Consider the following 15,636-nt stretch of genomic DNA (forward strand, 5'->3'; position numbering starts at 1 on the left):
CCTGACCAGCATGGAGAAAGCCCGTCTCTACTAAAAATACAAAATTAGCCGGGCATGGTGGTGCACGCCTGTAATCTCAGCTACTCAGAAGGCTGAGGCAGGAGATTCGCTTGAACCCAGGAGGCGGAGGTTGTGGTGACCCAAGATCACACCATTGCACTCCAGCCTAGGCAACAAGAGCAAAACTCCGTCTCAAAAAAAAAAAAAAAAGAAAAAGCAAGCTGTAGAAATTTTACAGTAAGATGCTACTCAAATAAGTGTGTGTGTGTGTGTGAATGAAACATTTACTTAGGTAATTTAAAATAATATTAATTCAAATCCCTCATCTTCAAAAATTCTAAATTTAGTTTCTTTTATACAGAATTTTAGTGTACAAATTATTAATTTTTGAACAAATATAATCAAAAAAATAATCACTTGAAGGAAATTTTCTACCTTTATCACTCTAGGTTTCCCCAAAAACATCTAAGAGAAGCGCTCTATCATATACAGCATCTATACCTATTTGTCTGATACACAAAACTATATGTCTCTAAAAGTTAGCAAAGAGAATGTTACATACATCCCCAAGAATATTTTCTGCTACTATTTTCCAAAGTCACAAGTCACTGTTATTACATGGTAACCTGTCACCTAGAGAACACAATATCGCCAATTTTTTTCCCATTTAACACTCCTCAAATAATTTTAACTTCAGGAGTACTAACTGCCTCCAGAATTATATGCACAATTAAAATTACCAGTCAAACAATTCAAGACAGGAAAAACCCCCACCATTTTCGATCAAACAGCAGGCCCTGATGAAACCATAATAAAAGGTCAATCTTCGCCAAACAAGACTCAAGGTCTCTCACTTCATTAAACAGCTAAAAGTAAATATATTTACCCAGTACAACAAGTATTTGGGTTTTTACCAACCTTGAAGAACATTTTACTAGAGTCAATAGTTGGCTATAAAGATATTTATAAGCAGTTCTTTCCTTTTCCTGTAACTTGGGAAATTAATGTGGTTAAATTAGTTTTTAAAAACCAATAAATCCTAGTAGAAGACAGATCTAATCAAAGTGATGATGAAAAATATTTCTCATGGAGCGAAATGGAAAGCCTAAAAATCTGTATAACAATAATCTAAAAAGCTAGCTGTATAATAATATAAGCAAAAATACTTGAAACCTACATTTTTCCTAAATCTGTTTTTCATTGTTTATAAAGCACTATGCAATAGAAGTAAAATGCAAGCCACATATAAAATTTCAAATTTTCTCATAGCCACATTTTTAAAAGTAGAAAGAAACAAGTGAAATTAATTTTAACTGTATATTTTATCTAACCCAATAGATCCAAATTATTAGCATTTCAAAATGGGATCAATAACAAAAAATTAACAAGGTAGTTTACCTTTTTTGTGTAGGAAGTCTTTGAAATCAGTGTTTTTAAAATAAATTTTATTGTATATATCTAAAGTATACAACATGATGTCAGGGGATATATAGATAGTAAAATAATTACTATAGTGAAGCAAATTAACATACCCATCATCTCACATAGTTACTCATTTTATTTTTGTGGTAAGAGCAACTAAAATGTACTAATTTAGCAGGAATCCCAAATACAGTACAACTTTATTAACTATAGTCCTCATGTTATACATTAGATCTCTGGACTTGTTCATCCCACGTATCTGCTACTTTGTAACCTCTAATCAATATCTCCCCATGTCCTCCCCAACCCCCGCTCCCTCCGCAACCACTGTTGCGTTCTCTATTGACTTCTTAAGAGTCCGCATTATAAGTGGGATCATGCAATATTCTTCTTTCTGTGCCTGACATTTCACTTAACATAATGTCCACCAGGTTCATACATGCTGTGGCAAATGACAGACTCTCCTTCTTTTTTAAAGCCAAATAATATTCCATTATTATATATACCGCAATTCCTTCATCCATCCACCATCTGACACTTAGGTTGTTTCCGTATCTTGGCTATTGTGCATAATGCTGCAATGAATATGGGAGTGCACATAACTTTCTGAGGTGGTGATTTCATTTCCTTTATGTATATGCCCAGAAGAGAGATTGCTGGGTCATATGGTGGTTTTATTTTTAATTTCATTGGGCTCCTCCATGCTGTTTTCCAAAATGGCTGCACCAATCTACATTCCCACCAATGGTGTACAGGTTCCCTTTTCTGCACACCCTGAATAACGTCTATTATCCCTTTACTCTTTGATAATAGCCATCCTAACAAGTGAGGTGTTATTGCACACTGGTTTTGGTTTGCATTTCCCTAAGGATTAATGATATTAAGCACTTTTTCATATACCTGTTGGCCACTTTTATGCATTCTTTGGAGAAATGTCTATTCAGGTCCTTTACCCATTTTTAAATTTGATTGTTTGTTTTCTATTGAATTGTATGAATTATTCATACATTTTAGATATCAACCCCTTATCGGATATATGATTTGTAAATTTTTTCCCAATCTGTAGGTTGTCATTTCATTTTGTTGTTTCCTTTGCTGTGTGCAATCTGTGTGTATTTCACATTTACAGCATTCTCAATTCAGGCTAAAAGCACATTTCAAGCGCTCCATAGCCACAAATAACTAGTAGTTCCCATACTAGACCACACAAATCCATAACATAAGTGGGCCAAATATCATTTCCAAATTTCTAAAGCTCAATTACAAAATCAACAGAAAGCCCTAAGTAACTAAACAAATACAAAATGTCTTTAAAGGCAGATGTAGGCTTATAAGAAAGTCAAAATATAAGAATAACAGTTAATACTTATTGAGCATTTACTATTTTAGACCCTAAGTCAGACCCTATTTTAAATGCTTTTCAAGCATTATCTCATTTGATTATCACAAAGGCTGCTGATGCAGGTACTAGTGATGTCTCCATTTTACATATAAGTAAACTAAAACACAAGGAAAGTTAAGTAAACAAGGCCATGCTTTTAAACAGTATACATGCTATGCTGCAAGAAAAATGCCAATAGAACCAAGGGTTGTTTTTAAAATCAGAATACAGAAGATAAGAAAAGATAAAGTATACAATAATGAAGAAAAAATTCTATCTTTTGGAATTAACAGGTTTTTTAAAACTGAATCATGTCATATGATACTTTTCCACAAGAAGCTCCAATCTCCAGATAAACAATACAGTTTTAGATTAGAATTTTTACTTTTAAACTATTACACAAATATTGGGAACACTTATTCTATTTTATGGAATGAGGTATTGCCCAATTCTGTTATATACACACACACATTTTATTTAACCTTATACTGGTAATATAAAACAAAAATATTTATGACCGAATATTGAAAAGTATGGTTTTAGCCTAACGTAAAGAGTAATGAAAGCATTGCTTTAACGTCAAGGATTTTCCAGTACTATATTAATTTGAAAAAGCTGCACTTTTCTTTTTTGAAACTCTTATATTTGTGATTTTATTATGCCAATCTTATTGTGGACTTTTTTTTAATAGTCTCATTCTCTTGTATGAAGGAAAGGGCTTATCTTCCTTCCATTCACCTATCATTTCAAACAATAAGGTATGAAAAGATAAAACAGGCAATAAAGCAAGCTTCTTCCCTACATCTCAATTCTAAGAAAAAAATAGAATAATGCATAATACTGAACACCACCTGAGACAGGTACATCATACCCCAAGATTTTTAGCTAAAACAAGAGGACAGTGTTTACTTTCACATGTATATGCTACTAGCAAATGACACAAATACTGCCTAATGTTCATAAAAAGTCCAGATAAAAAGTTGGACATCTCTTCAGAAAACAACATTCAAAAATTGCTCATCTTAATGGATGACTGGATACAGAAAGAAAAAAATTGCTTGTCTGAAATAACCAGTCCCATGTGAAAGAAAATCTGTGATCAGAGCTTAAATTGTCTGACCTTTTTGTTTACTTAAAATCACAAGATAACAACAGCCTTGATCCACAGTTGAAGGCCATGGCTGGCTGCACACTAACTTTGACGTTTTTCAGGGTGTCACTGGAAAGCCCTAACACACCACCTTCAGTTACATAATAAACCTATCACTATACTGTTCTTACTCTCCCCTCCCATGTATTCAAAACTTCACAAAGGTAGCCAGAGCTAAGAGGAGAGCCTCTTAATTTAAGAGTTCGTTTACACAATGTGCCTGGGCAGATATTTAGCAATAGCACAAAAAGGTTAAGAGTCAATCAGCCACCTGCCCATAACAAAGAAACATCTGTTTGGTAAAAATTTTCCAAAAAATATGTTCACATCACTTACTTTTTGTCTTTGATATTTTGAACAATTTCATCAACAAATGTTTCACGTAACCTACAAAGTTCACCTATGGACTTTGTTTTTCTTTTTATTTTTTCCTTTGGACTGCCTACTCAATGTGTCAGGCACGGAGTCTGGCCCTTTCATGTACATCATCCCATATTATTCCGGTTATGGTCTCCTCTAAGGGTTAACAATACTACAATCAAAATGACTTCACCACTAACTTATCTGAGTTTTTCTCCTAGGATGACAATATAACTCTGGGATCCTTACATAAAAGAACAATATCCATGAAACAATTGCTTACACAACAAAATATTTAAGATTAGCACATAATTATTTATAGTCCTTTGCACTTTCATTACTCTTAAAACAGATGTAACAGAACTAAATTTAAGTACAAAACAATCTTCTTTAAAAAACCCAATACTTAAATTTTTAGTGTCACCAGAGAATACAAGGAATTCAACATCCGTGCTAAATAATAAATCACAAATGTGAGTAATCACTCTACATTTAGATTATTGACTTTGGCCTGCCAGATAAAAAGCTTGCATTAAAAAAGTAGTTCTAAAACAACCCAATACTATTTTAATATGTGATTCAAGATTAAGCTTCAACTTATATGATTCAATACAAGCACTTAAAAAAAATTCCAAGAGCAATTTCCCTGTAATTGGTCCTTAATCCACTGGAAATGCAAAATGCAAAAGATGATCCCAGCCTTCCCTGACAAATATAACTCAACAAAGCATAATGGAATTTGCTTTGAATGGAATTTCTATTCCATTCAAAGTGAACAAGGTACATTTAGACACCAACAAAATACTCAAGAACATAACACACACGGCATCTCATACACCACAATGCAACCTTACCTGTTTCTGAAATGTATGTAACAGGATCCTGCCGTGAAATTTTACCAGGTTTAGAAGATACTGGCGGTTTTTCTGGTTGCTTTTTGGCATTTTTTACTGGCAACGTCTCCTCTGACTCTGAATCTGTATGTGAGAGAAAAATAAAACAAAACTTTAAAAAGAACTATTATAATATAGCGCATGTTTAAAGTAGTCATGGTGAACCAATTCCTCAAGGTCTTTTTCAAGGCACATGTCTTCTGTGAATTCTCACAGGTTACTTTTACTCAGTGTTAAGCCTATGTATTAGTTTCCTATTCCACCTATAATAAATGACCACAAACTTAGTGGCTTAAAACAACTAAGCCACTAAATTTATTATCTTCCAGTTCTGGCGGTTAGAGAGATGGCAAACATGGGTCTCATTGGGCCAGTCAAGGTACCAGCAGGGCTATGTTCCTTTCTGGATTTCTAAGAAAGAATTTTATTTGCTTTTTCCAGTCTCTAGTGGATGCCAGCATTCTTGGCTCAAAGACCCTTCCTCCATCTTCAAAGTCAGCAACATCAAGCGAAAGCCCTCATGTTGCCATCTCCCGGATCCTCTAATCTTCCTCCACAGTTAATCTCACTCTCTAAACCCTTTTTCTGCCTCCCTATTCCTTGTGACTACACTGAGCCCACCCAAATAATCCAGGATAATCTCCCTATTTTTTTTTCTTTTTTGAGACGGAGTCTCGCTCTGTTGCCCAAGCTGGAGTGCACTGGCGTGATCTCAGCTCACTGCAACCTCTGCCTTCCAGGTTCAAGTGATTCTCCCGCCTCAGACTCCCGAGTAGCTGGGACTACAGGCGCGTGCCACCACGCCCAGTTAATTTTTGTATTTTTAGTAGAGACAGGGTTTTACTATGCTGGCCAGGCTGGTCTGGAACTCCTGACCTCAAGTGATCCGCCCGCCTCAGCCTCCAAAAGTGCTGGGACTACAGGCAAGAGCCACCGCGCCTGGCCTAATCTCCCTATTTTTAAGGTCATCTGATTAGCCATCTTAACACCATCTGTAACTTTTACTTCCTTTTGCCATATAACCTAATACAGTCACAGGTTCTAGGAATTAGGCTGTGGATATCTTCTGGGGCCATTATTCTGTCTACCACAGCCTAATCTCCCAGGGCACTTAAATATAAATCAGAACAAAGTGTGAGTACCTGGCACAGTGCCTGGTACAAAATAGATGTTTCATAAACTTTAGTGTCCTTCCTCTTCCCCTGCACCATGCATTTATAAATCCTGTCACACTGTAGTAAACTGTATCAAACAAATGTCCAGTTTCCCAACAAACAAAACTCCTGAGGAAGAGGAACGTGTACTTCTTTCAAATTCTTTACAATATAGAGCAATAAAAGGCACAGAGTAAACACTTAAGTACTTTCAGAATTCAGAACCTTTGATAGTACTGTGAAAATCTTGACAATCCTTCTTTAGGCACATTTTTTATTTTAAGAATTCACACCAGAAGGCCGGGTGTGGTGGCTCATGCCTATAATCCCGACACTTTGGGAGGCCGAGGCAGGCAAAATCACCTGAGGTCAGGAGTTCGAGACCAGCCTGGCCAACATGGTGAAACCCCTTTTCTACTAAAAGCTACAAAAATTAGCCAGGCATGGTGGTGGGCACCTGTAATCCCAGCTACTTGGGAGGATGAGGCAGGAGAATCGCTTGAACCCAGGAGACAGAGGTTGCACTGACCCAAGATCGTGCCATTGCACTCCAGCCTGGGTGACAGAGCAAAACTCCGTCTCAAAAAACAAATCACACCAGATAAAAACAAAACAGAAAGAGAGAATTAATACAGATCTTGTCCACAAAAGCAAAAACTGAAACTTTCTGAATTCTATCATTTTACCATCATTTTGTGCATCATAAAAGGCATGCAAAAAAATTCATATTCCCTATTTTAAAATTACGTTAAAAAAAGCCTTTAAATTGTGTTTATTCCTTTTTAAATGCAACCCAAAAAAGCCAGATCTTTCAATAAAGCACAAAAATTAAATTTCAGATCTTTGCTTTAAAAACAGTATTCCGAAGGCACTATTTTTCAAATTTAACTTCCAACAACCTCAACTGGAAAAGAAATTAATACAAGTATTTTTAAAAATAATAGGGCCAGAGGCTCATGCCTGTAATCCCAACACTTTGAGAGGCCGAGGAAGGCGAATTGCTTGAGGCCAGGAGTTTGAGACCAGCCTTGTCTACATGGTGAAACCCCATCTCTAATAAAATTATAAAATTACATCTCTACTAAAATTATAAAAATTAGCTAGATGTGGTGCTGCAAGCCTGTGGTTCCAGCTACAGGTGGCCGAAGCGCAAGAATCGCTTGAACCTGGGAGGTAGAGGTTGCAGTGAGCCAAGATCGCACCACTGCACTCCAACCTGGGCAACAGGGCAAAACTGTCTCTAAATAAATTAATTAAATTAAATAAAAACACATATATCACATTCAAAATAAGTTTGACAAATGCTGCATACCATATCACTTTCTGAAGGAATCTTTAATACAAACATATTTTGGTTCTGATAAGTTCTATAATAAAATAAAATTGTTTGAAATTTTACTTGAGCATACAGCCCTCTTCTCACAGCACTTATTAACATCTCAGAGAGGTATGTATCTCAGAACATAGTTTATTTATTTATTTTTAATTTTTTGTTTTTTCTTGGGACAAAGTCTCACTACCCAGATTGGAGTGCAGTGGCGATCTTGGCTCACTGCAACCTCTGCCTCCAGGGTTCAAACAATTCTCATACCTCAGCCTCCCGAGTAGCTGGGATTGCAGGCACGTGCCACCACGCCCAGCTAATTTTTGTATTTTTAACAGAGAAGGGGTTTCACCATGTTGGCCAGGCTGGTCTCGAACTCCTGACCTCAAGTCATCTGCCCGCCTTGGCCTCCCAAAGTGCTGCGATTACAGGCATGAGCCACTGCACCCATCCTTAGAACACAGTTTAAAGCACTGTTCTAAGGGATATACAATAACTTTAAAACTTTAAAGCTCCTCAGAAGAAATATTACCTGAATCATAGATGATCCTCTTTTTCTTGCTTGGTTGCTTTTGTTTGAAGTCATCCTCTTTACGGGAGCTATTTACCTATAAACATCACAATATAATTAGAACATAAAGAAGCCTATATAACTATCTTTTTTTTTTTTTTTTTTTGAGATGGAGTCTCGCTCTGTCATCCAGGCTGGAGCGCAGTGGTGCAATCTCGGCTCACTGCCAGCTCCGCCTCCCGGGTTCATGCCATTCTCCTGCCTCAGCCTTCTGAGTAGCTGGGACTACAGGAACCCGCCACAACGCCCGGCTAATTTTTTGTATTTTTAGTAGAGACGGGGCTATCCTTTTTTCTCGTTAGATTTGGGCTCAGTTGTTTTAACCAGGGGGAATTTTGCATCCCCGCCCCCCCCAGAAGGCATTTGTCAATGTCTAGAAACATTTTTACTTGTCACAAATGGGGGTAGGGAGGTTTACTGTCATGTAACAGGTAGATCAGGGATGCTACTAAACATCCTACAATGCACAGGACAGTCCTCCACAACAAAGAATTCTCCAGCCTAAACTGTCAGTAATATATCCTTATTGGCTAAAAATAGGCCAGACAGTAACTGTACCACAATGGGAAAAAAATTATTACAGAAAACGCTATATTATTATTCAGCTCCACTTTCAACACTAACCTATGTATACAACAAAGAATAAAAGGATATCACATATTACCAGGCAAGTGCTTCCTGAAAATGAAAAGACAGAAACAGGAATAAATGCTAAGCTAGTGGCCTACCACTAGCCAATGCCTGTTAGGAAACTAAATAGAACCAGCCAAGCTCAGTGGCTCACACCTGTAATCCCAACACTTTGGGAGGCCGAGGCGGGCAGATCACCTGAAGTCAGGAGTTCAAGACCAGCCTGACCAACATGGAGAAACTCTGTCTCTACTAAAAATACAAAATTAGCCAGGCGTGGTGGTACATGCCTTTAATCCCAGCTACTCGGGAGGCTGAGGTAGGAGAATCGCTTGAACCTGGAGAGCAGAGGTTTCAGTAAGCCAAGATCGTGCCATTGCATGCCAGCCTGGGCAACAAGAGCAAAATTCCGTCTCAAAAAAAAAAAAGTACTAAATAAAACCAATGCAAAAGGTATTATTATATATTTTGTAGTTAAACATCACATTTCTAACATATTCAAATTTTCTCAGAAAGCATCAAGAAGGCAGACAGTGAAAAAACTGATTGTAATCAATTATAAGGTAGAAATAGAAACTATTCCTATCCATTATAATAAAACTTCAAAAACATAAGAACAATCAACTAGCTTGCAAGAAAATGGAACAAATGAGCAATTATAATTTATATATACCACTGGATTAAGGACAGAGTCAGAATCAATTACAACTCAAAAGTAAGAGAAGAAGGTATCAAGTAAAGGAGAAAGCCACAGGAAGAAATCCCAAATTCTGCCTGTAAACTTTACCCAAATCTCTGGCTATCTCCTGAGTTATACATATGTAGAACAACTCCTATAGCTTTGCTAAGGTTAAAAGAATTGAATAAAGATTTCAGCTGCTGCTCATTACAGGGGAGGCAGGAGTTTGGAGCTTGAGTACAGCCAAGATCAATGCCTGATAAACCAAAAGAATCAACATTCTTTGAAGGAATATAACAGGATCCAAAGTTCCTACACTGTATCATTCACAATGTCCAAGATAAATCCAAAATAACTAGAACATGCAAAGAGGAAATGTGACCTGTGGAGGCTAATTTCATATGTGAACCTGACTGAACCACAAGATGTCCAGATATTTGGTCAAACATCATATTAGGTGTTTCTACAAGGATGTTTTTGAATGAGCTTAATATTTAAATCAACTGACTAAGTAAAGCAGACTGCCCTCCCTAATGGCATTAAGCCTCATCTAATCAGCTGAAAGCCTGAAAAGAACAAAGGCCAACCCTCTGCTGAATGAGAGGGAATTCCTCCTGCCCGACTGCCTTAGAGCTGGGACATCTCTGGGACACTTTCTTCCTGCCGTTGGACTCCAACTAAAACATCAGCTCTACCAATTCTTGGTAATAAATCTCTCTATGTATACACACATACATCCTATTGGTTCTGTTTCTCTACAGAACTCTATAATACAGATTTTGGTACCAAGAAATGGGGTACTACTGTAAAACAAACAAACAAACAAAAACAAAACCTAAAATACAGAAGTGACTTTGGAAATGGGGAGAAGCTAGACGTTTTCTAGCATGCAGAAAAAGCCTAGACTGCCATGAAGGAACTGCTGGTAGAAATATGAACGTTAAATGTAATAACAATGAGAGCTGACGAAGAAAAGAGAAGAGCTAGAGAAGAAGCCTCTTTTATCTCAGAGAATACATATATCATCATGAACAGAATGTTGGTATAAATATGAATGTTAAAGGCCAACCTGGTAACGTTTTACATGGAAATGAGAAAGAGTTTATTGGAAATTGGAAGAAAGACAATTCTTATTATAAAGTGGCACAGAACTTGGCCAAGTTGTGTCCTAGTGCTTTGTGAAAGATGGAACCTGTGAATGATGAAATCAAGTATTTAGCTGAGGAGATTTCAAAGCAAAATCTCGAAGACGCGGCCTGAGTCCTCCTGACTGCTTGTAGTCAAATGCAAAAAGGAAGAGATGAACTAAAGAAGAAACTGGTCAGCCAAAATGGACTAGAACTTGAAGATTTGTAAAATTCTCAGCCTGTCCATATTTCAAAAAATAAAAAAGCAAGTTCTAGGCCGGGTGTGGTGGCTCACGCCTGTAATCCCAGCATTTTGGGAGACAGGCCAATCACTTCAGGTCAGGAGTTTGAGACCAGCCTGGCCAATATGGTGAAACCTCATCTCTAGGAAAAATACAAAAAATTAGCTGGACATGGTGGCACGCGACTATAGTCCCAGCTACTCAGGAGGCTGAGGCAGGAGATTCACCTGAACCTGGGAGGCGGAGGTTGCAGTGAGCCGAGATTGCACCACTGCACTCCAGTCTGGGCAACAGAGCAAGACTGTTTTAAAAAAGAAAAGAAAAAGCGTGTTCAATAGCAAGGGTGTAGCTGGAGTATCACTTGATAAAGAGATTATGGGATTATACAGGCAAAAACACTGTCAGTTTGAATTGAAGAGGATGGAGAAAGGACAAAATCAAAGAAGGTTGTCAGACTTCTGAGATTCCAGTGACAGGACAACACGGCTATTCTTCAAGAAAAGGGAAGAATGGCCCCAAAAGCAATTCAGAGATCAACCATCAGAACTGCCTCTTCAAAAGATGGAGCTTGGTTTCAACAGATGAGACAAGACAGCCACCACCCAAAGCCTTGTGGGCAGGATGGCCCAGCAGAGCTGCAGAAGCAGGACAGCTGCCTGTGGCTGTGGGGGTAGGGCCACTAACCCAGTGGGTCTAGAGGGCAGGGCATCAAGCCAAAGAGTATTATTTTCAAGGCTTATGTTCTGACGGAATTTGCCTTGCTAGGTTTTGGACTTGTTTGGGATCCATCACCCCTCCCTCCCTTCTGATTTCTCCTCTTTGGAATGGTAATGTCTATCCTATATGTCTATTCTACTATCATATTTTAGAAGCACATTCCTTATCTGGTTTCACTGGTTCACAGCGAAAGAGAAATTTTGCATCAGGGTGATTCATACCTCAAGTATCACCCATATCTGATTTGGATGATATTTACATGAGACTGTGGACTTCAGACTTGATGCTGAAATGAGTTAAGACTTTGGAGGCTGTTAGGATGGAATGAATGTATTTTGCATGCAAGAAGGACATAAATTCTGGGTGGCCATGGATGGAATGTTATATCCTGAATGTGTCCCCAAAACTCACATGTTGAAGCCCTAACCCTCAGGGTGGCTATATTTGGAGGTGGAACCTCTAAACAAGTAATTAAGGATAAATAAAGTCGTAAGGGTGGGGCTCTGATCTGACAGGATTCACATTCTATAAGAACAGACACCAGAGTGCTCATTCAATCTCTATCTCTCTTTCTCCACCAGTGCTCAATCTCTCTCCACCTATATGCACTAAGAAGAGGCTATGTGAGGACAACGCAAGAAGGCGGCCATGTACAAACCAGGAAAAAGGCCCTCACAGACACCTAATCAGCCAGTACCATCTATTCTACAGTATTTTGTTATGGTGGCCTGAACTAACACACGACCCAAAGAATCAGGACAAAAGGCACTTAATGAAGACCAATCTTGATACAACCCAGATGTCAGAATTAGCAGATAAGAATTTTAAAGCAGCTACTAGGCCGGGCACGGTGGCTCACACCTGTAATCCCAGCACTTCGGGAGGCCAAGGCAGGTAGTTCACCTGAGATCGAAGTTTGAGACCAGCCTGGCCAATATGGAGAAACCCCAACTCTACTAAAAATACAGAATTAGCCGGGCATGGGGGCTCATGCCTAAAATCCCAGCTACTTGGGAGGCTGAGGCAGGAGAATCGCTTGAACCCAGGAGGCAGAGGTTGCGGTGAGCCGAGATCGTGCCATTGCACTCCAACCTGGGCAATAAGAGCAAAACTCCATCTCAAAATAAAAAATAAAGGAGCTACTATAATTACACTCAAAGACATAAAAGAGAGAAATTAAAGCTAAGAAAAAGAAATAAATGAAAATTCTAGAATTGAAAAATACAATATGTAAAATAAAAATTCACTAGATAGCCTTAACAGTAAATTGGTGATAAAAGAATAATCAATGAACTTAAAGACAGAAAAAGAGAAAGTACTCAATCTGAAAAAAAGACTGATAAAAATGAACAAGGCTCAATGATCCGTGAGATAATATCAAAACTCTAACGTTTATGTAATTGTAATTCAAGAAGAGGAGAGAATGAGGCAGAAAAAATATTTGAAGAAATTATAGCAAAATGTTCCCAATTTTGATAAAAGATATAAATTTACCAATTAAAGAAGCTCAGAAACCAAAAACAGGATAAACAAAAGAAAACCACACTCAGGTAAGCCATAGTCAAACTGCTGAAAACCAAAAATTAAAAAATTCTTTAATGAACCATGAGAAAAATAACACACATGAGAAAACAATATCAATGACTGGAGGCATCTCATCAGACAAACTAGAAGCCAAAATACAGTGGAACATCTTTAAAAGGCTTAAATTTTTTAAAAAACAGTCAATCCAAAATTCCATATCCAGCAAAAATAACCTTCAAGAATGAAGGCAAAATAAAGACATTTTCAGATTAACAAAAACTTACAGAGGTTTATCACCAACAGACCTACACTACAAAAAATGCTAAACAAAATTTTTCAAGTTGAAAGAAAATGATATTAGATGAAAACTCAGATCTTCAGTGAGAAATGAAAAGCATCAGAAATAGCAAATACGTGCATAAAATAAAAAAAGCAATTTTTGCCTTAATTTTTTAAAAAAATACACATCTATTTAAAGCAAAATTACATTGAATTGTGCAGTATTAACATATGTAGGTGTAATATACATGACAACTAGGGCATAAAGAATGGAGTGACTGGCCAGCACGGTGGCTCACGCCTGTAATCCCAGCACTTTGGGAGGCCAAGGCGGGCAGATCACGAGGTCAGGAGATTTGAGACCATCCTGGCTAACACGGTGAAACCCCGTCTCTACCAAAAAATAGAAAAAATTAGCTGGGTGTGGTGGTGGGCGCCTATAGTCCCAGCTACTCGGGAGGCTGAGGCAGGAGAATGGCATGAACCCAGGAGGCGGAGCTTGCAGTCAGCCGAGATTGCGCCACTGCACTCCAGCCTGGGCGACAGAGCAAGACTCTGTCTCAAAAGAAAAAAAAAAAAAATTATAAGAACTGAGTTTATTTTACATTTCATTCAATGCAAAATTATATCCGGAAAACTAACCTTGATTTCTTTTATTCCTTTCTTTGCTTTTAAAGTTTCTTCATCAGACTTTGTTTTCTCATTCTTCTTTACTGTTTCACTTACAAGTTTCTTTCCACTTGGTATTACTCCAAAGAATTTCCGAATGTCCTAAAAGAAAAAACAGGAGATTCATGAATAAACATTAACTGCATAAAATTATAATTTCAATTGTAAGATGGGACAGCTTTATATACACACTGGGTTACCCTGAGTAATTTTTCCATACCAAGATAGTTCCACGAATATAGTAGCTTCCTTTTCATGTGCAAAAGTTAACTGATAACTTTACCTGAGTTAAGAATAATTTGTCGGCCAGGCGCAGTGGCTCACGCCTGTAATCCCTCCACTTTGGGAGGCCGAGGCGGGTGGATCACTTGAGGTCAGGAGTTCGAGACCAGCCTGGCCAACATGGTGAAACCCCATTTCTACTAAAAATGCAAAAAATTAGCTGGGCATGGTGGCAGGTGCCTGTAATTCCAGCTACTTGGGAGTCTGAGGCAGGAGAATTGCTTGAACCCAGGAGGCAGAGGTTGCAGTAAGCCCAGGTCACACCACCGCACTCCAGCCTGCCTGGGCGACAAAGCAAGACTCCATCTCAAAAAAAAAGAATAATTTGTCTAATAAAAAGTAATATAAATTCTCAGAATCAGGCCAAAAACAGGCCAAAATAAGCAAGTGATATTTTTGCTAATAACATCAGAGTTATTAAAGAGGCAAGTGGCAGTTACTTATTATTGATCACGCATGCACACACACATCCACATCCCATCATCCCAGGCATAGCTGGGGAGAAGACAAAGTTGGAGAATATGATCCTTGTCTGTGGAACGTATACTCCAGTCTGAAAGAAGAATAACTCTCACAACCCTAATCATTCCTAGCAACTAAAAACCTTCAAATTGTTTTCCTTTATATGATTTTTCAACATCCTGAAGAAAAAAAACATTTGATGCTTATTACAATATGCTCTTTAATTACCCCTGTGTTAAACCACAGAATTCAAATTAATCACACTGAAACATTTACAATGTAATTTACAATTAAAATCACTCACTTTTCCTAACCTTTGCATAGTCTTCCCCACCTCTCTAAAATTTAGTTTAAGAAACTGTGGTATAGAGGAAAGGGAACAGACCTTAGAATCAGAAGCCTTAATTCAAATCTGTGCTCTAGTGCTTTTTACCTGTGTGATCTTGGGCAAGCTACTTTATCTGTTTTCTCCTCAGTAAAGTGGGACTAATACTGACCCTTTATGTGGATTAATTATGCATCTACCACAATTCTGGCTCAGTAAAAATCTTCCCCTCACCTCATTTCTGAACTATCATCCCTTCATATTACTGAAACACTCTGTTATCATTATCTCTGCTTATAGAGAAGGGTGTAAGAAGAAAAAATAATGACAACGTAGGATCTGAATTCCAAAGAACTGGATTTAAGAACCACCTGTATCATTTTCCCTCTTCCTATCCTTGATGGTTGTAATCACCAGTTTTTATCACTTTTTATCCCTACAACCT

At 37.9% G+C, this 15,636-nt stretch overlaps 1 protein-coding gene across 6 annotated transcripts in view; it reads right to left on the bottom strand.

Annotated features, from left to right (window-relative positions):
• RFC1 (replication factor C subunit 1) overlaps positions 1–15,636 on the bottom strand; it is a 77,311-nt gene that overhangs the window by 48,058 nt on the left and 13,617 nt on the right. For all 6 annotated transcript variants that reach the window (XM_054486775.2, XM_054486774.2, XM_063664475.1 and 3 more), the window contains exons 2-4: positions 14,096–14,224; positions 8,217–8,292; positions 5,168–5,290 (exon numbers count right to left, since the gene is read on the bottom strand). In XM_054486775.2, the coding sequence (XP_054342750.1) occupies positions 5,168–5,290; positions 8,217–8,292; positions 14,096–14,224 (328 nt within the window). The remainder of the gene's footprint in view (positions 1–5,167; positions 5,291–8,216; positions 8,293–14,095; positions 14,225–15,636) is intronic.

The sequence above is a fragment of the Pongo pygmaeus genome, chromosome 3, assembly GCF_028885625.2.
Source record: "Pongo pygmaeus isolate AG05252 chromosome 3, NHGRI_mPonPyg2-v2.0_pri, whole genome shotgun sequence".
Lineage (NCBI taxonomy): Eukaryota > Metazoa > Chordata > Mammalia > Primates > Hominidae > Pongo > Pongo pygmaeus.